This window comes from Leguminivora glycinivorella, chromosome 14 (genome assembly GCF_023078275.1).
Source record: "Leguminivora glycinivorella isolate SPB_JAAS2020 chromosome 14, LegGlyc_1.1, whole genome shotgun sequence".
NCBI lineage: Eukaryota > Metazoa > Arthropoda > Insecta > Lepidoptera > Tortricidae > Leguminivora > Leguminivora glycinivorella.
The window spans coordinates 16,120,883-16,142,392 of NC_062984.1; the positions used below are offsets into that span (position 1 = coordinate 16,120,883).

General features: G+C 41.7%; 2 protein-coding genes across 2 annotated transcripts in view; both read left to right on the top strand.

The window, feature by feature from the left end:
* Positions 1 to 30: 30 nt before the first annotated feature.
* LOC125233622 (dynein axonemal assembly factor 5) lies at positions 31 to 12,245 on the top strand. The gene is made up of 12 exons (XM_048139684.1): positions 31 to 809; positions 974 to 1,157; positions 3,189 to 3,406; positions 4,156 to 4,313; positions 4,954 to 5,154; positions 6,729 to 6,879; positions 7,322 to 7,486; positions 8,122 to 8,313; positions 8,886 to 9,043; positions 10,114 to 10,306; positions 11,144 to 11,335; positions 11,914 to 12,245. The coding sequence occupies exons 1-12, from the start codon at positions 170 to 172 to the stop codon at positions 12,045 to 12,047; spliced, it is 2,586 nt and encodes an 861-aa protein (XP_047995641.1). The 5' UTR covers positions 31 to 169; the 3' UTR covers positions 12,048 to 12,245.
* Positions 12,246 to 14,078: 1,833 nt separating this feature from the next.
* Positions 14,079 to 21,510, top strand: part of LOC125233638 (poly(A)-specific ribonuclease PARN-like) — a 47,759-nt gene continuing 40,327 nt past the window's right edge. Inside the window, exons 1-7 of the mRNA XM_048139706.1 lie at positions 14,079 to 14,220; positions 14,291 to 14,641; positions 15,166 to 15,298; positions 17,183 to 17,338; positions 19,115 to 19,247; positions 19,839 to 19,960; positions 20,795 to 20,913. Coding sequence (XP_047995663.1) covers positions 14,202 to 14,220; positions 14,291 to 14,641; positions 15,166 to 15,298; positions 17,183 to 17,338; positions 19,115 to 19,247; positions 19,839 to 19,960; positions 20,795 to 20,913 — 1,033 coding nt within the window. The 5' untranslated portion in view covers positions 14,079 to 14,201. The remainder of the gene's footprint in view (positions 14,221 to 14,290; positions 14,642 to 15,165; positions 15,299 to 17,182; positions 17,339 to 19,114; positions 19,248 to 19,838; positions 19,961 to 20,794; positions 20,914 to 21,510) is intronic.

Genomic DNA, 21,510 nt, shown 5'->3' on the forward strand with positions numbered 1-21,510 from the left:
GCTATGGCTGGAAAACTTATAGGCAGTTTAAAGTTCATTTGCCTCTGGAATTTTTAAAAGCCCAAATGTCAAATTCGTGTCGTCATGGAAACCACGTTTTGTTTATCAATATTCAAAAAGTGTGGTTTAGTCGATAAAACGAGTTAATTTCAAAGCACAAGCAGAAACCATGACTGAGTCTCTGAAAACACAGTTTGAGGCGAACCCTCGTACGTTCCTTGAGCAACATATCACCGCTTTGCAAAGCGAGTCTAAGATGACTCGAAAACAGGCCCTAGTTAAAATGAAGGAAGAAATATTTGAGAACCCGGAGCACAAAGATTGCGACTTGACTGTCGTGTTCCCAGAGGTGTACGCTTACGTCCTGAAGAGTTTCGCTGATTCCTCTGAGGCTTGTCGGGAGACAGCAGCGGCAATAATCTCTAACTTCATTAGCAAGCTCCCGCTGAACGATTATTATTTAACGTACATTTTACCAGTTCTCGTCCGTCGGGTTGGTTGCCCAGAGATTGTAGAAGAATCTGAAGAGATTCGTTTAGTCTTAGTAGAGCTAGTTCACCAGATAATTATCAAATACAATGTGACCCATCTCCTTAGTCCGTTTATCAATGATTTCACAAGCATCTTAGCAAAGACCAGCACGGACCCTTATCCGAAGGTGAAGCTGGAGGCCTGCAAGTGCATCATCCTGCTGTCGAGGACCCTAGCTCGGGATTTCCACTTCCAGAGTGAAAGTTATGTGAAACCGGTACTGTCTAACTTTGCTCATCAACATTATAAAGTTCGGGTGGCATCCATTAGGGCTATTGGTGAGTTTACACGACTTAAGTTGAATACTCAGAAGTTAGTAAAACATATAACCTATTAAATTCAAGAGGAAGATAGTAAAATTGATACAGTTCTTATGGATTGTATCAAATTTATCTGTAATTATTATGAATATTTTTAATGAATAATCTTCGTTTCTTTATAGGAGCAACAGTGATAGCAGGAAACGCAAAGTGCTTTGAGCTGTCCATCACCCCAATGGCCGAGAAGCTCTTTGATGAGAACAGCCAAGTTCGCATGGCAGTCACTGAGGAGGTCGGCAACTGGATGCTGAACTACCGTGACCGGTACTCGTTCTGGCATCGCATGATTCCTCTGCTGTTGACTAGGCAAGTTTAACAGTTAATTAATCCTTTTCTTTTTTTATATTCTCAATTTAATCCTTGTTGGTACCTTAAAGCTTTTTAAAATTTTGCTCACTCATTGAAAGAATATGAAATGATATTGAAAGAACATGTTGTTATAAGGCGCAAAGAACGTGTTGTTATAAGGTGCAAAGCAGGGCCGGATTAAGGGTAGAGCGAGTGGAGCGGCCGCTCTAGGCGCCGAATGGTAAGGGGGCGCCAAAATCGTCATTGCGTGGGCGTACACATAGCCCAATGGCGAGAGGAGCCGGAAATGAAATTTATTCAGATATTGAAAATCTAGATTTTTAATTGTGATTCAGATTATCTGAAAAGTTGCACCACAATGCCACCATGTACCACATTCATAAGGTGGGAGCTGTTGCTACAGTTGCTAGGGCGCCGCGAAAGATGTTTCTAGCTCTTGACGAACCACATTGTTGGGAGGCGAACGACAAAGACAATGTTGCGTCGCTATCCAAACGCTCAGTGTTTATCCACAATTCAAAGCGGAGTTCCTCTTAAAGCCAAAGGCGCAAAACGTCTCACAGAGGCGCAATTTTTTATTTCTAATAATGAAAAAATACAAAGATATAGAACATCAAAGTTCCGGAGTGGGGGTTCTAAGTAAAAATTGCACCTAGGCGTGAATTCACGCGTAACTTCACCGCAGTGAACCGTTGTCATTTTTCGTTTACGAGAAATAAGAAAAAATACTTGCCTAAAATTCTTTGATAATCTAACTGACGGACTAATTAGTTTTTTTTGTCGTCTCGCCTATTAACCTATTTAATTCCAAACTTTGCTCTTCTGCAGTTTTGCAATTAGAGTTGAACTTCGCGACTTCTCAATGTCTGTCCAAGTTGGCCATTGCTGAAATTTGCTTTTCTCTCCCATGCCTTGCCTTGGCCCTGAACTAAAGCTCAAATCCGACTGTTATCAGTTATTGGTTCCTTGGTCTAGGGCTAGAGCTTGGTTTTTGGCCTCTTTTATTTCATCACAGCCATTTGTTCTTGTCCACTACTCAATGAACACGCCGCACAGGAAAGCATTAACCTCGCGTACGTTTGTCCTATGATAGCCAGGGGCTTTTATAGAATCAAGCCCCCCCCCATAAATAATAGGAAAAATTTTCGCGCTCGCTTCGCTCGCGCTAACAATTTCTATCGCTAGGCATGCATGAGAAATATTTTAGTAACCTAGTCAGATGGTTGCGACGTTTCAGATGGACACAGCGAATCTATGAGCATTTTGGCAACGAACCCCCCAAAAAAGGTTAAACAAGGGGGCGCCAAAACTATATCTCGCTCTACCCTGATCGAGTGCGCGGGCCGGCGCTGGTGCAAAGAACATGTTGTTATAAGGTGCAAAACAGTTTTGCCCCTCTGCTTTTGCTATTATCCCAATGGGCGGCTGTAATTGCTTCCAAGTAGGAAATTCTGCTTATTTGCCATATTTATGAGTTTCAAAAATCTTATACTTTTAAACGAGCAATTCTTGTATATTTATTTATTTATATATACCGACGATCTCAGAAACCGCTCTAACGATTTCGCTGAAATTTGTTATGTGGGGGTTTTCGGGGGTGAAAAATCGATCTAGCGTAGCCTTAAATCCCGGAAAACGCGAATTTTCGAGTTTTCATGAGTTTTTCTTTCGCGTTTGTAAACGTAAAATATGGTAGTTAATTTCGCCGCGCGCGCATCGATTCCGCTTAGCTCAGTCGTACGAGGTCGGTCTAATGTACGCAGATAGATCGTAGGTGTCAGGGTTTCGAATCCCGGCCAGCAATTAAGTTTTTGTTTTTGTCTTTTTTTTGTTTTTGTATTTATAAGAGTTTTTTTTTATCTAAAGACGTGATATATTAAAATAGAACCGAGCGAAGCTCGGTCGCCCAGATTATAAATTTATTTTAGAAATAAGTAACCTCTCCCCTGTACCCTTAGATCCTCTCATTTAATTGAATGCAATTCTTTGTTAAATTTTAAATGATTGTTGTACCTATCTCCTTTTTAGCATGAGTGATGTAATAGAAAACATCAGAGAAACAGCCTCAAAACTCTGGACCGATATTGGCCTTCAATACATGGAGGAAAATGAAGAGGATCTCAAGAAAAGAACAGATTTTCTCAAGGATGTGCCCACCCACTACCCTGACGTGAAGAGACCCAATCTCGGCTGCAGGCAGCTGGTGCAAAGTAATATTGGGAAGATTGTGCCGGCTATTGGGAGAGGTGAGGATCTGACCTGTTTCATCATGATAGTTATTGTGAGCAGTATGTAAAGTAAACATAATTTTTTCAACCGTTTATTTTAACTATTTAAATAACTTGTTGCTCGCGGCGGCTACACTCCGCGCACTGCTCGCGCCATGCCCCGTTTGGCTCGTTGCGCGTGCGCTGGAAGGGCAGGGGAGGGGGGTTGAAATTTCATTGACTAAGTGACCGGCCACACCAGAGCGTCGCGTGTCTCGGGGCGCGCAACGGACGTCCGCGCCACGCCACCTGAGTGTAATTCAAAAAGCGTCTCCTCAGTACATTTTGTATAGGAAGGACGTAAGACGCGCCCCAGGTAGCGTGGCGGCGGCGTGGCTCGCGCCGCACCGCTTGAAGGCAATTCCGGCAATAGGCTTGATACAACATGACGTCTATTGCGAACGCTACAACCGATTAGATAAGTACTTGATTAGATAAATACATTACAGCTCGGGAAAAAAAAAAATGTAGAAATGAATCTATTATTTTTTGTATCATAGCAACACTTTATATTATATTATCATACAAAAGTGACTCTAATGTGAATAGTTGCTACATGTAAAGTGGTTTACGTAAACGTTGGCACCCCTGTTATTTTCGCTGACTGTTGAAGGGAATACGATTTGATCCTAAACTGCTGTCGAACTTCGCTTTTGTATGAAATGTCCTTTCTGTCCATAAGTAGGTACTATTATTTATTTTGTTTCTATGCTGCTCGATTGTTCTAGAAATGGAAGGCTGGCAGGCAGACGCGCGTCTCCGCGTAGCTCAGCTGCTCTGCTGGCTGATACTGTGCGCGGAAGAAGGGTCCACGCAACACGCCAACACCATCGTGCGGACGCTGCACCGAGGCGCTAGTGACGATGATGACCGAGTTATTCTAGAGGTGACCTTATTGATAATGTGTGAGGTTTCAGTGAGAGGCTTGCAAAGGTGGCCGAGCTTGGTCTAGAGGTATTGTTATTGCTATCCTTAGAAACAGAGTTTTGGTGTGACTCGGAAGATTCATACGTACACGGCACGGCAACACCACTGTGTCTACTTTTCATCTTGGTGCCAGTTGGCAGCCCTTTGTTGCAGGCCGCAAAAGTTCGACGAGTACCGAAACGAGTGTAGGTAGGTATTCAAATTAAACGTAGTAAAAAAGAGTATGCTATTATTTGAGGATTTTGAGACTGACTAAGTAATATGGTTCCTCGGCCCAAAGAAGATCTTGCCAGCCAAAAGGAGAGCGGGCCACTTCTTCCGATCCTGTGCCGTATTTGGGTCTAGATGCGGATTTTTTCATTGGGGGACAAAATCTGAAGGAATTTCAGAGGAGGGCTAGATTTTTACTACAGTTGAAGGACCGATGGAATGCCGGATAAAATCCTTTCGCAGGCCCGACGTTGCCGTAGGTACTTTCCCACCATTGAGCTAGATGAAAACATTTCGGCTAGCTGTTTAATTATGTTTCAGGACCGAAATATAGCACATTGATTACGTTTTTGTAAAGTTTAACTTTTACCGTTAATTCCCCTGTACAGATAAAACGCGCCGCAGAGCTATTCGGCTACTTCATCAGCCCCGACACCTGGTGGCCCCTCTTGGAAGCGGAGATGGACTCGTGGGGAGCTCTCATCGTCCTGGCGAATATCATCAAAGGCTCGCAAAAGGACCAGGTGCTGCCGAAACTGAAGGACATATTCAAGGAGCTGGCTGATCCGGACAGGTGTAGGGTTAGAAAGGTAAGGAAAACTACTTAAGAAGTAGATTTACTTCCTTTAGCTAGTTTATTAGCGTGGCCTCTTCTAGAACCTGCTATAGACTCATGGAGGGCTTTCATAGTCCGGGATTATAGTCATTCATAGAAAGTTCCCAAGCCAGGTCCGCTTGGGAGAATTCTATATCAAGGAGCGGACATACTCGTGGGGAGCTCTCATCGTCCTGGCGAATATCATCAAAGGCTCGCAAAAGTACCAGGTGCTGCCGAAACTGAAGGACATATTCAAAGAGCTGGCTGATCCGGACAGGTGTAGGGTTAGAAAGGTAAGGAAAATTACTTAAGAAGTAGATTTACTTCCTTTAGCTAGTTTATTAGCGTGGCCTCTTCTAGAACCTGCTATAGACTCATGGAGGGCTTTCATAGTCCGGGATTATAGTCATTCATAGAAAGTTCCCAAGCCAGGTCCGCTTGGGAGAATTCTATATCAAGGAGCAGACATACTCGTGGGGCGCTCTCATCGTCCTGGCGAATATCATCAAAGGCTCGCAAAAGGACCAGGTGCTGCCGAAACTGAAGGACATATTCAAAGAGCTGGCTGATCCGGACAGGTGTAGGGTTAGAAAGGTAAGGAAACTACTCAAGCAAGTAGATTTACTTCCATTAGCTAGTTTATTAGCGTGGCCTCTTCTAGAACCTGCTATAGACTCATGGAGGGCTTTCATAGTCCGGGCTTATAGTCATTCATAGAAAGTTCTCAAGCCAGGTCCGCTTGGGAGAATTCTATATCAAGGAGCGGACATACTCGTGGGGAGCTCTCATCGTCCTGGCGAATATCATCAAAGGCTCGCAAAAGGACCAGGTGCTGCCGAAACTGAAGGACATATTCAAAGAGCTGGCTGATCCGGACAGGTGTAGGGTTAGAAAGGTAAGGAAACTACTCAAGCAAGTAGATTTACTTCCTTTAGCTAGTTTATTAGCGTGGCCTCTTCTAGAACCTGCTATAGACTCATGGAGGGCTTTCATAGTCCGGGCTTATAGTCATTCATAGAAAGTTCCCAAGCCAGGTCCGCTTGGGAGAATTCTATATCAAGGAGCGGACATACTCGTGGGGAGCTCTCATCGTCCTGGCGAATATCATCAAAGGCTCGCAAAAGGACCAGGTGCTGCCGAAACTGAAGGACATATTCAAGGAGCTGGCTGATCCGGACAGGTGTAGGGTTAGAAAGGTAAGAAATTTCATCCCCTCCCATCCCATATTTGGTCCTTACAGAGGCTGAAATACTGAAATGTATGCAAAGGGGCAGTCATTCAAATGTAGTCAATTGGACTTAGTGGAATTTAGTGCTACCGACGCTAGAAGGGGCAAAAATTATAAAAGTCCATAGGAAATTGGGAACTTGGAGAGTTTCTCTTAGATTCTAATCACTTCGCTTATAATTTCTATCATATATGTATAAAGAGGCTTGAAAATCAAGTCAAGTATGGGTATCCAACTCTAAGCCCCTAAATATTTTTAAATTTTATATTTTCTAAATTTCTACGGACAAGATGTCTGTGCCTTACAAACTATGTGTAACGTGAGCAACAAACTTGCAGGAAAAATACCAAAAAGGTTTGCTGTACGTGTCGGAAGCGGTGCTGGACCTTTGCGGCGAGGACTGCCAAAGAGTAGCCGAAGAGTTGTTCACCGTCAACTTCACCGTCTACGCTATGCCTGTGGACGATAAGGCTCAGTTCATGGCTTTATGTAAGTTTATCTCATTCTTTGTAGATTTCGGCAATATTTAGTTTAAACTTAAATACATGTCATATATCATATTATATCTACAAAAAATACCAAGGCCTCCAGGTGTCCAAAGCTGGTTTCGAACCAGCGTCCTCCATTTTAGCCACGGATGCCTGAACCAATCGGCCACGTCACGTCACGTTCATTCCATTCGCCATTGGGTACAATATTTAGTTTGTCAATATAGGTTAGGTACCTAGTGAGCAAAACAATTTGCTAAGCATTCTTGGATTCAAATGTGTATGCAGCATTACTTTTTTCGTAAAACACGAGAATAATCTATCCTTAGACGGAAACCGATGAAATATCTCGTTTACAAAACATCTCGTATAGAAAGAAACTACATTGAATTTTGTCTAAATGTTCTTTTGACAAGTTTTGCTCAATGTTAAATTCGTTTCAGCGAACCTGGACAAGCTCCGTTTTGCAGAGAATTGCGGGCGTACTCTCACCACACTTTACGAGAAGCATATTCGCCACATACTGGCCGCTATCACCTCTGATGCCTTGACTTGGACGCTGCTCACTCCAGATAGGTGCCTTCTAGAATGTATTCTGATGAATACTGGTACGTATTATAGCAAGACAAGTTCCCTTTGGAAGATAACAGCGGTCGTACCCTCACCACACTTTACGAGAAGCATATTCGCCACATACTGGCCGCTATCACCTCTGATGCCTTGACTTGGACGCTGCTCACTCCAGATAGATGCCTTCTAGAATGTATTCTGATGAATACTGGTACGTATTATAGCAAGACAAGTTCCCTTTGGAAGATAACAGCGGCCGTACCCTCACCACACTTTACGAGAAGCACATTCGCCATATACTGGCCGCTATCACTATCACCTCTGACGCCTTAACTTGGACGCTGTTAACACCTGACAGGTGCCTCCTGGAATGTATTCTGATGAATATTGGTACGTATCACAGCAAAACAACTTTCGTAATAAATATTGAAATATATTAATTTGGTATGTGAATTCATGTAGAATCTTGTACCTATAATATAGGTAAGTGCATATTATGCACTTGCGGTATAAAAAAATGGGCCACTGTATGCTATGTGTGTATAGTGCCCGGCCGCATGACGTTTTCACTTAAAGTTTGAATGTATATTTCGTTCTTATCCATTCCAAATTCATATCTATTATCTACTCAAAAACAGTTGAACCATTCTAATTTCAAAACATTACATCTCAGGTTCAGCCATGTCGTCCAACCTTCACCTCATAGCGCCGCTCCTGAAGGAATGCCTGGCCACCCCCAAAGTGGACCCCGAGGTGAAACTGAAGATGTTCACGGCGCTGTCCACCGCGCTGCTGCGCCGGCAGGACAACTTCAGCAAGTGCAGTGGGGATATACTGGAGGCTTTCTTGAAAATTATCATTGAAGGTAGCTACAGATTGCAATTTTTGCCAATCTTCACCTCATGGCGCTGCTCCTGAAGGAATGCCTGGCCACCCCCAAAATGTTCATGGCCCTGTCCACCGCGCTGCTGCGCCGGCGGGACAATTTCAGCAAGTGCAGTGGGAATATACTGGAGGCTTTCTTGAAAATTATCATTGAAGGTAGCTACAGATTGCAATTTTTTGATTAGGTACGAGTCATCATCCTCCTTGCGTTATCCCGGCATTCGCCGCGGCTCATGCTGAGGTCCGCTTTGACAACTAATTCCAAGATTTGGCGTAGGCATTAGTTGGAAGGTCAGATGGCAGTCGCTTTCGTCATTGGTACGAGCCGGGTTCGAACCTGCGACAGTGTCCTCCCCCAAAGTCTCTTGAGAATATACCATCCTTGAGCTATCCAATGACCAGTTAACACTTTTCTTTAATTTTTGGTCCGTCTTTCTAGAGAGTGTCTATATACATGCAAGAACCTAAGCACCCCTGTAGTCCCCGAGATGAGCGCTCACTTATTCATAATTTATTTTCAACTAATTCTGAATGTTATATCTTCCTTTACAGAGGTGATTCTGGCGAATTTGGTGTGGGAGCCAGGGCGCACTGCAGAAGCTATCCGCACGGCCGCCATAGCCTGTTTGTGTTCAGCGTTGCAAGAGAACCCTCGCAACGAGCTCGAGACCGAAAGCGGAGCTGATGGCGATAAGCAAGACAAGGACAAAGTAAGTTAAACCTTATTGTGAATAGGCGAGACGACTAAAAACAACTTATTAGTCCGTCAATTAGATTATCAAAGAGTATTAGATACGTATTTTTTATTTTTTCTCGTAAACGAAAAATGACGACGGTACAGTGCGTTGAAGTTTCGCGTGACGAAGTGAGGTCACAAGCCCCCACTCCGGAACTTTGATGCTCTATATCGAAAAATATGTGTTCAGTATTTTTGGACGATCTAACTGACGGACTAAACAGAATGCCATTTTTTTATGTAGTCGTCATCCCTATTAAAGACACGAGATTTAGCAGGTTTTCATAACAAATACTATCTCTTTTCACCTTGTGCTTTTTGGACAGCTTAAGACACCATAGGGCTGATATAGGCGGACTGGAATCCAACTGCGACTTTTAGGGTATGCGCCCACGGGCAACTTTTCGCGCCGCAACTATTTTGTCTTTCACAGTCTTAGGTCTAGGATAAAAGTGCAACACAACTCTTCATACACTGGATGAAACTGGCGTGCAGATTATAGTTGTGCCTGCTCGTTCTCTGAAAAGATCGCTCCCAACTAGTACGATCTCCGAAGTGTACTAGTTCGTTATTTTATGACATTTAGGACAGTAGTACTTACACCGAGAGCTCTCTCGTGTTAGCCGAGCGCTGATCGGCCGTTTTCGCTCGCCCTCAGTCCGAGTCAGTCGGTTCTAGTCCGGTTGTGGTCGAATCACACGGATCGCTTTGCTGTCATTGTCACTTCTCGGCTCTTCGCTCCTTTCTCTCCCATTCTGTTGCGCGTGTGTGAGTGTACTAAATGTACTAAAGAGCAGAATCATTTGGGAGTAGTTCGGGCTAGTACAGTGCAGGGAATCGTGTCTTTTGTGCTATTAGTACATGTACTACACAAGCCTAGTGCAGATGGGCCGTCTGTAGCTGCCCTTATACTTTAATGAAGAGCTTGCATTCCGGTTTGTGTGCAGAATGTTTTAGCTCTACTCATGACAGGAAGCGCTGTTGTTGTGTTATTTCGTGACAAGCTAAACTCGATCCTTAATTCTACATTTTATTTATTTACAGGAAGTGAACCTATTCCCGACCAAAGAATCCCTGGAGCCATTCCTAGAGCAAATAGTCCCGCTCGTCAACGGCCTACTGGATGACAATTCTGCATTGACCAGACAACATACTCTTCGAGCTACCTGCTGTCTGGCCACGTTGGCTACGCGTCGCGGCTGCTTTACTGCTGAGATATTACACAAGCTATACTTTGGTAAGTATGCCTTCAACAATTACTGTGAATTTTCTACCTGTAGTTGCTAAGTCGAACAAACTACTGGTGCTGAATGGGTATGGATGATAACTCAGCATTGACCAGACAACATACTCTAGACCTGCTTTCTGACCTCATTGGCTACTCGATGAGGACGATGAGGCTGCTTTACTGCTGATACACAAGTTGAACTTTGGTATGTTTACCTTGAACGACTTACCTGGAATGTTCCGTGACTCGAACCATCTGTGGCAGCAAAATCATAATTCACAGACCTTTTATTTCTTTCAAATAATTAAAAGAGTTAATTTAAGATAACAAAAATGATAATATGAAAATCGGAAACCTCCCTAATCAATTAATCAGGCTTTGCTAGCCCGGTTCCGCGGGGTTCTATTCTAAGAGCGTTTTCACTTTATCCGATCCGATATCGGATGTAGAAAGGATGTCAAAGGCAAAAAAATCAAAGATCGAGGCGTCCTTAACATATATATATATATATATAGGAAATCGGTCTTACATCCGATGTCGGATCAGATAATGTGAAAACGCTCTGATGAGAGGCAGGATAGTCATTTTCCCAAGCGAGGTCTATAGTTAAGCTCTTACTCGCTGTAAGGGTCGGTTGCACCAAACCGTCTGTCACCGACGTCACCGTTAAAGCGTTCGTTAAGTTTTATTGTAGGGGAAGTTCCATAGGCGTCTGCTGCGTGAGGATGATATATCTGTCAAATGTGGTTGATGCAACTGGCCCTAAGTGGAGTGAAGTTACAGCTACGTAATGGTTGTATTAGCTTTCCGAGAATCTGTAATTAAATATTATTTTCATATCCACAGGAGTGCTGAAGCGTCTCGACGACAGCAACGACAAAGTCCGCTCCTTCGCCGTACAAACCCTCACCACTCTGTTCAAGAACCGTCCCGTCCCGTACGACACCATACTTTACAACGCACACATAGACGCCACCTACAGCGCTATGCTTATACACCTGGACGACACTAGTGAGGAGTTCCGCAAGGAGATGCTGGGTAAGAGAAATTCAGTCTCATGTTGTATGGTTAGTAACTGGCATGCTCCATACGACACCATACTTTACAACGCAAACGACACCATACTTTACAACGCATACGACACCATACTTTACAACGCACACGACGCGTATGTAGTAGGGATGCATGTGTCACATTCGCGAATGCGAATATTCAGAATGCGAATGTGCGAATACGAATGCGAATGCGAATATCGCTGAATTTCATAAAAAACAAAATAAAAACCAAGCAATCACCAACAACCCGCTGGGTAAAAATGCTTACTATTGGTCAAAATGCCGAGTACGAACTTTACGCCGTACGAATTTGAGCTATCTGCGCATGCGCGAGTCGACAGTCGACAAGTAGCAATTGGAGCGGCCGGCGCGGGCGAGGAACAAGCTGCGACTTGCACATATTCGCATTCGCAAAACATTCGCATCGTTTGAAGCGAATGCGAATGTCAATGCAAATGTTTAAAAGAATACGAATCTTTCGCATATGCGAATGCGAATGCAAATATTCGTAACATCCCTAGTATGTAGATACCTACAAGTACATGCTCATTTTGGTTTCAGATGCCCTCATTACACTAAGTACCATCGACCCACCGCTCCTCATGAAAAAAGTGAAAGCTAATATTCAGCTGTACCGAAATAAGGCCGCCTATGAACGACTGTCTAGCCATATCGAGAAGATATTGAAGTCTTAGTTTAATTTACATTTTAAGTTTTACCGTTAATTTCCATGTAGGCATGATCCTACAAGAAATGAGACCTAAGGAAACCCGCTACAGGATTCAATTACCTAGTAATAGTTTGTTTTAGTCTGTTATTTTGACTATACAAAATACTAAATTATTTGAATGCATTATTTTATGAAATTGAGCAATATTAATTTGCGCTATTATGATCACTCACGGATCATAGTCACACAAGTATTGTAATAGATAAACAGCCTTTCTTGGATTTATATAGCTAATGTAGAAGAAGTTACCGTACATACGTACAACACAATGTACTAATGTAATGTACTTAATACAGCGAGCCTCAAAAGTGCATTGATAAACCCATTTCACTGTACGAAATTATTATATTATAAATTGGGTATGTACTTTTATTTAGCGTTATCTAGACGAAACTTAACCCTTTACCGCAATCAAAGCTGTTTGCTATGTGGATATCATATTCAACTCTATTGACAAGTATTAAAATTTAAATTCCACCAAACATTATCATATATGTGGTAAGGGGTTTTGCATTGTACGAACTCTTTTGATTTTAGTTTATAATTTAGAAGTTCAATAAATTGTTTTATCTTCAAAGTGACTTTATTTGTTCTATCTACCTATTATAATCATGTCCTGATCATAACCAAAATGATATGTAGGGTGGCAGGGTCCACAGTTAACCACTTAAATTGCGGACCTATGAAGGTCAGTACTGTGTATCGTATCGTATCCAAATATGTTTTTACTTGAGTACCTATTCCTTAAATATTATCTGTAATGATGTGCAAGTTGCGGAAACCTTCCAAAATCTTAAATTTTTTGAAAAATTCACGAAACTTTCACGAAAAATAAAGAGAATTTAAATTTATGAAATGGAAAGTTTCCATCCATACAATTGCCCATACAAAGTGTGGAAAGTTTCCGAAGTTTTCCTATGTGAAAATTTCAGAATTTTGGAAACTTTCCGTCGGCACATCAGTAGTTATCTGGCTTTAAACGTTTCTGTGCGGATGACATGAGAGGCGTGCCATCAAGATTTTTGCGTGTAAGTATAATAAATAAAACGACGAATCACTTCGAGAAAAGGTAGGTAGTTACGCTTCGCTTGGCTCGTCTTGGCGGGGACGCTACCGTGCCCCCAGATTTTTAAGCCAATCCATAGTTGGATGGTGTGACTGTGAGAGACAAAATATAAAGTTGTGGCGACAAATTTATCTGTGGGCGCCCACACTATAAGCAAATACTATATAAACTCTAGAGTTAACACGTGCAGCTTCTGACGTTTCCCATACAATACAATTGAGCGGCAACAATTTTACTAGCGCCATCTAGCGGTTCGAGTTGATCAAAGTAGTTGTTCAGACTTTTATTTGAGTAAATTAAAATAGAAAATGCTATTACTTGATCTACTTTAACATTTTTAGACGGAATAAAACAAAAAAATAAAAATTGGTAATTTTTTAATTTTATGCTGTATGAAACTAAACTATTTTGATCAACTCATGCCGCTAGGAGCGCTAGTGTGCATGTTGCCAACTTTGGCACCGAGCTGCACGTATTAACTCGTAGAGTTTACATAGTATTTGCTATAAGGGTATTGAGACGGTACGAGAACTCGCATACGAGTTTTATTACATTGCGGTATTTGCTGGCTGTGCAAAATTGGATTGTAACCAGGGGCGGCTCACTCCGCGATCCTTTCGCCGCGCTACAAGTACATGCCGGCGGCCGCGAGTTCGCGGCCCATTCAGTGGCGACGACCTTCGCGCGGCGCAATAGAATTCAACGTAGGTAAGAATTTAGAATGGCGGCGTTTTGTGAACATCAAAGGAGTGAGCCTTCTGTACTTGTACTATTATATATTCTGTGTTGTAACCTCAACAATGTAACTAAAATCGCATGCGAGTTCGCACGCAGTCTAAATCAGGCATTATTGAAAGGGGGCGATATCCGAACGCCTAGCAGCTGTGCAAAAAAAAATCGCATGACAGCTGCTCAGCTGTCAATCCTCGTGAGCGGCGGCGCGTTGTATCGCGGTGTCGGATATTCTTTGTTATTTTTTAGGCACAAGTCAAGACATATCTCGTATTTAATGATACTGCAAGAAAATAACCATTAGTTTCAATAACTTGCATCATGGAAATTACTCGCAAAAGTACGTAAAAAATATAAATCAATGTGGCGGTGTGCACAAGGTGTTTACAACATTTGTGTTCTTTTTTCAGATTTTAAGGAATCCTTGCCTATTGTGAGTGATTCAATAAAGAGAGCGGACTTTCTTGTGATAGATGCGGAGTTTACGGGGTTGATAAATGGGCCGGACGTCACTATGTTCGATTCTCCGGCGGAGTACTACTTACGAACTATGATGGGTTGTAAGGATTTCTTGTTGATCCAGTACGGGTTGTGTGCGTTCTACTGGGACGAGGATGCGAAGCAGTACATGAACGACGCGTACAATTTTTACCTGTTCCCGCGCGGGCGGCCGGGCCCGGAGAGAATGTTTCTTTGCCAGAGCTCGAGTTTGGATTTTCTATCAGCCCAGGGGTTTGATTTCAACAAGCTAATTCGAGACGGTAAGTTAAATAATTTATTAATGTTGAAATAAACAATTGATGCCATAATTTTAATTGAACTTAGTACATAATTAAAAGAATGCCTTTTAGGTACGAATGTTTTCATAACCTATTAAACTATAATGATAGTTTATGATACGGTAGTATATTGCTAGTTCTCTTAAAAGTGTTTATTGATAACTGGTACCGTTCTCAAGATATTTTGAGTTAGTCAAATTTTAGGGTAGATTTGCCCTAAATTTCAAAAAATCATTTCTCGTAAATTAGTGATATTTGACATTCTGGAGTTTTAGTTGTAGCATTGTTTTGGTCTATGCTACCGGTTTTTACCATAAACAGACCATGGTTAAAAATGAGGTCTGATCCCACACTGTGAAAGAACACACACACTTGTGTTGCACTGATTGTTCATTTAGTGATTGATGACAAAATGGAAGAAAAACCATTAAACCTTAACTAGAGGATATTATTATTTGCTTGATTATTCAAATGATATATTTTGTAGATTTGAGAACTTGTTCTAGGCATCCCGTATATGACGGAGCCCACAGAGACACGGCTAAGAGAAATGCTCACGGAGAGACAGAAGTCGTACGCCAATGACACTAATATCATCCCAGTGCCAGAGGAGAATAAACAGCAGATTGAAGACATTTGGTGAGTTTAGCATCTATCTATTGGGTTGGTAAGAAAGTAATGAGCGATCGATTGAATTCAACATAAAGTTTTTGAGAGAGTTCTAGAATCTTCTATGGTCGAAAGTATATAAAGGGCGAGTCGCACAGTTTCTCGTCAGTCATTCACTAGCTGTCGCCGAGCTAATACAAGGAAGAAAATGGACGAATTAAAAGTGCATGTAAGGCATTGCTTACTATATGAATTTCAGTCTGGCCATTCATCCGCCGAAGCAGTGCGTAATATATGTCAGTGTGTTGCTCCTGAAGTTGTGTCTGAGGCCACGGCGAAACGATGGTTCCAGCGATTTCGTAGTGGCGACTTCATTATCACATCAACCTAAGTCTGGTCGACCGGTGAAGATTGATGTAGCCAAATTAAAAACCTTAATTGAAGGAGATCTGAGGCTAACGAGTCGTACTCTTGCTACCGAGTTAGGCTGCTCTCATGTCACCATAGAAACACATTTACACGAGTTGGGAAAAAACTACAAATACAGTGTTTGGATACCGCACGAACTTGATAGAGATCAACTAAACCGACGTGCCGATATCTGCATACAACTTCTGTCTTTTCGCCGCAGATTCAACTGGTTGGACCATCTTATCACTGGAGATGAAAAATGGGTCTTATATATAAATCACACACGCAAACGTCAGTGGCTAGCTCCAAACGAAAAAGGAATAGAGGCACCAAAAACAGAGCCTCACCCGAAAAAAGTTATGCTGTCCGTTTGGTGGGATATTCATGGTATTATTCACTGGGAACTCCTACCAAGTGGAATGACTGTTACCGCATCAGTATACTGTAATCAGCTTGAAAATTTAAACCAAAAAATCTGTCAGAATCGTCCACAGCATGCTAAAGTTTTTTTCTTACACGACAATGCTCGCCCACACATTGCAAAAGTGACTCGGCTAAAGCTATTGGAGCTAGGTTGGAAAGTGATACCTCATCCACCGTACTCTCCAGACTTGGCACCTACGGATTAGGCATTGTTCAGATCGCTAAGCAATGCCTTGACTGAAAAAAAGTTCGATGATCAAGCCCATCTACGACAGTACATAGCTGAGTTTTTTTAATCTAAACCTAAGAACTTCTTCGCCGATGCTATTCATTCTTTACCAGAACGATGGAGACAAGTAGTAGATAACGAAGGCCGTTATATTTTTGATAAAAGATTAAAATAATAAATTAAATAAAAATTACAATATTGGTTATGATTCGCTCATTACTTTCTTACCAACCCAATATATCTATATAGCCTCTTCTTCTGAACATGGCTGGTATAATTGGTTGATTGTTTAGATATAGTTGCGTAGTTCAATGTGCCTGTTGGCAAAGGCCTCCTCCAGCTCTTTCCTGTATTTCCTCTGCCTGGCAAGTCTAGTCCAGAAAGGCCCTGTTATAATTTCGTTTCCCATTCCATTCCCATCGTTTGAGTGCTGGTCGTTGGGCTCTTGATCCCTTTCTGGGGTGCCACATGAGGATTTTTTGGTTTAGCATAACATGGTTTAAACATTCATGATTAGTACACGTATACCTTTAAGACCATAGGGTCAACACCGTCCCCGAAACATAGGACGTTAGTTTTAATGTATTGATACAGGATTAAGTCCAGATAAAAAAAATGCATAACTTTCTTTACATTCAATTAAAACTATGAAACAAACTTAAACAGCTAGATTAAACATTTTAAGGGTTCATAAACTAAAAATTTTTAGTAAAGAGCTATTATAGCCTTAAAAATTAATACTAATAAAAATTAAAATAGTAAATTTTCAGTACATGAGTTGTAAGTAATTTTTACAAAAATTTTACGAGCCACACTTATATTGTTAATAATTCTTAAGTTTTTTGTTACAGTAAAAAGGTCCGTGAGTTTCTCGACGAGCAGAAATCGGACGAGATGGAGATAGACCGCTGCAATGCGTTCATCAGACGGCTACTCTTCCAGGAGCTGGGCTCGCGGTTCAAGGGCGAAGCGTATGTGGAAACTAAAGTGCTGGAGAACAAGAACAGGTAAGTCAAGCGTATAAAGCTATGCTATTAGCCAGTGATCGGATCTATGGGAGCAAAACTAACAAACTGCTAACTTGCTAAGTGGACATTTTTGAGTACTTACAGCCATGAAAATATTAATATCCTTGTAGTAATGTATTAGAAATCTTGGGTTCAGGTATAAAATCAAATTTAACACTGATCTGAAAATAATAATCTTGGTTTTATTTTAAATTTATGTCAGCTCTAAGGTTTTGCTCCCATAGTCCCATCACTGGCTATTACTATACCCTTTTTTTTTCCGCCATGGTTTTTACTCCTTGCTAATTTTAGCAAGGTGAATACTGCCAATGGAAATTACTATACCCTGGCCACAGACCAACCCCTATAGACATCTATTACAAGACGACTCGCTGTGGCCAGCCTTCCTAGTATTTGCACTGATATAAGCGCGGGCGCTCGCCGTGCCCGATCAGTATCGACCAAGTAACAGACCCGAAAGCAGCGCGTGTTTTTCGCACAAAAAAATTGGAAAAGGGTATTTTGATGCCTTAAAGATGTCCACCTGTAGTGTGAAATGGTGTGGAAAGGTAACAAGAAGCTCAAATTTAAAAACAGACGGCATTACATTCCACAAATAAGTCATATTTATAATTTATTCAGAGCCGGCATAGGTCAACTTACATTGGCCACTTACGCGTCAGTAGAGGGACAGTCATACTTCTGTCCCTTTTCATCTGGCGCGACTGCCCGCCGTCCTTGAAACGGCCAATCACAGCGCGCTTAACACATTCCCCGCCCGCTCCTCGCACCCCAAACACTGGTGACTCGTATCGCGAACCAAATATGACAAGACTGCCACTCTATAGGAGGTTCTCTGTGACCCTGGCAAAGTGATCTTGATAGACGAAAGAGGCCAGATTAAAAAAAAGTCCTTCGGCGATTCCGGCAACGTTCGGCTCGCATCTGCTATGTAGCTATTAGGATTTAGGATTGGTACAAATTGACGTCACAGATTAGACAATTACCTGATTTTTGACAACCGTAAGTACCTTAAAGCGATAGCGCCATTCAGTGGAAAGAGACAGCACAATTCGACCCTGAACTGTTGCCAAACTTCGGTTTTGTAGGAATTATCCTTTCTGTGCGTAAGGAATATTACCTATTTACCCCCTTATTAATAAACGTACTCTAAATTTATCAAACTGATAAAGTTCGTTTATCCCTTTTTGTCACACCAATACGTCGGAAAGGGACAAACGAACTTTATCGGCTTGATAACTTTAGACTACGTTTATGAATAAGGGGGTTATTTTGTGCTTTTTGTAGTAAGTGTTGATCCTTAATAAGTATAAATACTTAATATTGTCTTACCATGATTCGAACCCAGGACCATTGGCTAAGAAGGCAGGGCCACTACCAACTACCAACTATGAGTACTACCAACTAATTCATAATAAATATTAATATACGAGTAAGTCTCATTGTTCTGTCATAATTTCGGAAACTTGCACACACACACACACACACACACACACACACACACACACACCTTAGGCACTGGTCCTACCAAGAGCGAGTAAACTATGAACACGGCTATGATCGGCTATAAACACGGACAAAAGATAATTGTTCCCGTGTAAATAAATGAGATGCGATGACAGCGCGGACGAGTTATAGTTCATAGCCGAGCTATGAGCTACAAATCGCTCGCTCTCTCTTTTCTTTACACGGGAGCGGCTATCTTTTGTTCGTTTTTATAGCCGATAGCTCATAGTCCCATATTTTTTTTTCTAGAGTTCTAAAAGTGACTCGAGTAACGCCAGAGAACGCGGCGCAGGATCGAGAAGCGATGAAGAAAGACAAGGAATGGGAGGAGTTTGAGGAGGCGGTCGGGTTCTCTAAGGTGGCTCGGATGATCAGCCAGTCGGTAAGTTAGCCTTTCTCGCAGGAAGGATTTCGATTTTCTTTAACTATTATTAGGGTTCCGTACAAAAAAGGTACAAAAGGAACCCTTATGGCGACGCTCTGTTATATAAAATGTTGACACCCCTAGAAGACGGATATGTGACATCATCATCTTCTTTAGTCGTTCCCTCAATGCTGAGGATCGTGACATCATGTCATTCTGTTGAAGACTAGGTCTCTCCATAGGCGTCTGTTCCTCGCCAAGCGCATGGCATCATCATAGCACCACTTTTTCATTACGACACTATAGATTGCCAGCTGGTTAACAAACAGGCATATTGAGTTTTTGGAGAGAAAAAGTGGTACCACGGTACTGATTGAAAATCGAATAGAGTAGCTATATCTGTCTCTTTCTGTATATAATATGTTCCATGAGAGAGTACAGGATAACATAAGGTGGTAGAGAGGAGAGGGGGAGAAGGTAATTCCGTCTATGGTACATTCTGACAAAGTCCAATTTCAGTTTTGACACAGGTGAAGTGGTGTCAAACGGGAGTGTTTGTGTTAGACATGGTGTCGAAAATGTTAATGTTTGTTTTGTACTGAATTTCAGGAGAAGCTGGTAGTTGGACACAACATGTTGTTAGACGTGATCCACACGCTCAACCACTTCTTCCAACCGCTGCCTCCTGACTACCCAAGCTTTAAAGAATTCGCTCACTGCATGTTCCCTAGGTAACTGTAACTATTACTATTACGGCCAGTTGCATCGACCATAGTTATTTATTTATCGTATGGCAACGTTGAAGTGTCTGTTGACCATAGTTAACAGACACTTCAACGTTACGCTATGAAAGCAAGTCTGAAAATTCCCATTTCCCATACATAAAAATTAGCGAACGCTAAATTCGGTAACGAACGGTTTAGTCAGGTGCTACCGACCCTTATACTGTCAATAGCTTACTGGGCTATCTAGGGCAAAAAGTCATATTTGCTATTGCGATTGTTGCTGATATTTATTGCAAGCTACTTAAATTCTTGGCCGAGTTCTGTTCGTATATTTTTGCGCCCAAGATACGTCCCAACTAACATTTTGAGGTGGTATTAAGGTATGTACGACCAAATTTTGTGGTTGTATAAAGGTCGAGTAAACGTTTATACGACCCAAAATAGGCGCATCTTATACGACTTAAAGTCGTATAAAGATTGAGTAAAGGTAGTATAAACCTCAATTTAGTTGCATAGTTGTATAAGCGTCGCGAATTCGACTTAGGTAGAGTAGTGGTGTAATATACGACCTTTATACAACTTAAAGTCGAATAATTGTCGCTTAAAGGTCGTTAAAACGACTTATTTGATCTTCGGTTAAGGTCGTATAGCTGCTTGCTTATACGACCAAATTGTTACCTGGGTTATCAGGTGGTTCCTAAGTTTCCTTCAATACTGCATTAGTTTCATAGCAGAACACCTTACTGCTTTGCTAATTTACAATTCTATTTCAACCAGCAAATGCTTTAAATGATCTATGTTTAATACGTCTGTAATATCTGAATGATGTTTTGTTTGCAGCCTACTAGACACAAAATACATGTCCAGTTTGCCGCCCTTCAAGGACAAGGTGAATTCCAGCGTGCTACAGCACTTACTCGTCACCCTATCAGAACCGCCTTTCGGCCTGCCCACAGTCGGTGAGTTGATCATTTATGATAAAAAAAAAGAAATCAATAAAAGTGAGACAGTTTTTTTTTGCATTACACTTTCCGCCAAACTGTAGAACAGTTTGTTGGCAGGTATAGGCTCCCTTTCATCACATTACTGTTGTTTCACTTAGGTGCTAAAGTGTTAGTATAAGTTACAAACATAGTTAAAACTTAATACTACTTACTAAATTATTTTATTTTAATTACGTATTTAACTAGAGTGCCTGTGTGGTGACGGGTTAAGAATTTCACCACTCCCTTTCTTCCCGTGGGTGTCGTAGAAGGCGACTATGGGATATGGGTTAAATTGTGGCGTAGGCGAGAGGCTGGCAACCTGTCACTGCGATGTCACAGTTTCGTTTTCTTTCAACCCCTTATTTGCCAAGAGTGGCACTGAAGCTGTAGTAGTTTCATGTGTTCTGCCTACCCCTTTATGGGATACAGGCGTGATTGTATGTATGTATGTATGTATGTATGTATTTAACTAGAGTTGACTATCAGTTTCAAATTGCTTCAACATAAACTTTTTTAATTTTGATTTAAATACATTTTTGCTGGTGCTTTTCCTAATGCTTAATGGTATAT

Coding starts and splice junctions, on each gene's coding strand:
- LOC125233622 (XM_048139684.1), top strand. CDS start 170: ATGACTGAGTCTCTGAAAACACAGTTTGAGGCGAACCCTCGTACGTTC. Junction 7,487..8,121: donor ATGTATTCTGATGAATACTG/GTACGTATTATA, acceptor ATTACATCTCAG/GTTCAGCCATGTCGTCCAAC. Junction 10,307..11,143: donor ATTACACAAGCTATACTTTG/GTAAGTATGCCT, acceptor TCATATCCACAG/GAGTGCTGAAGCGTCTCGAC.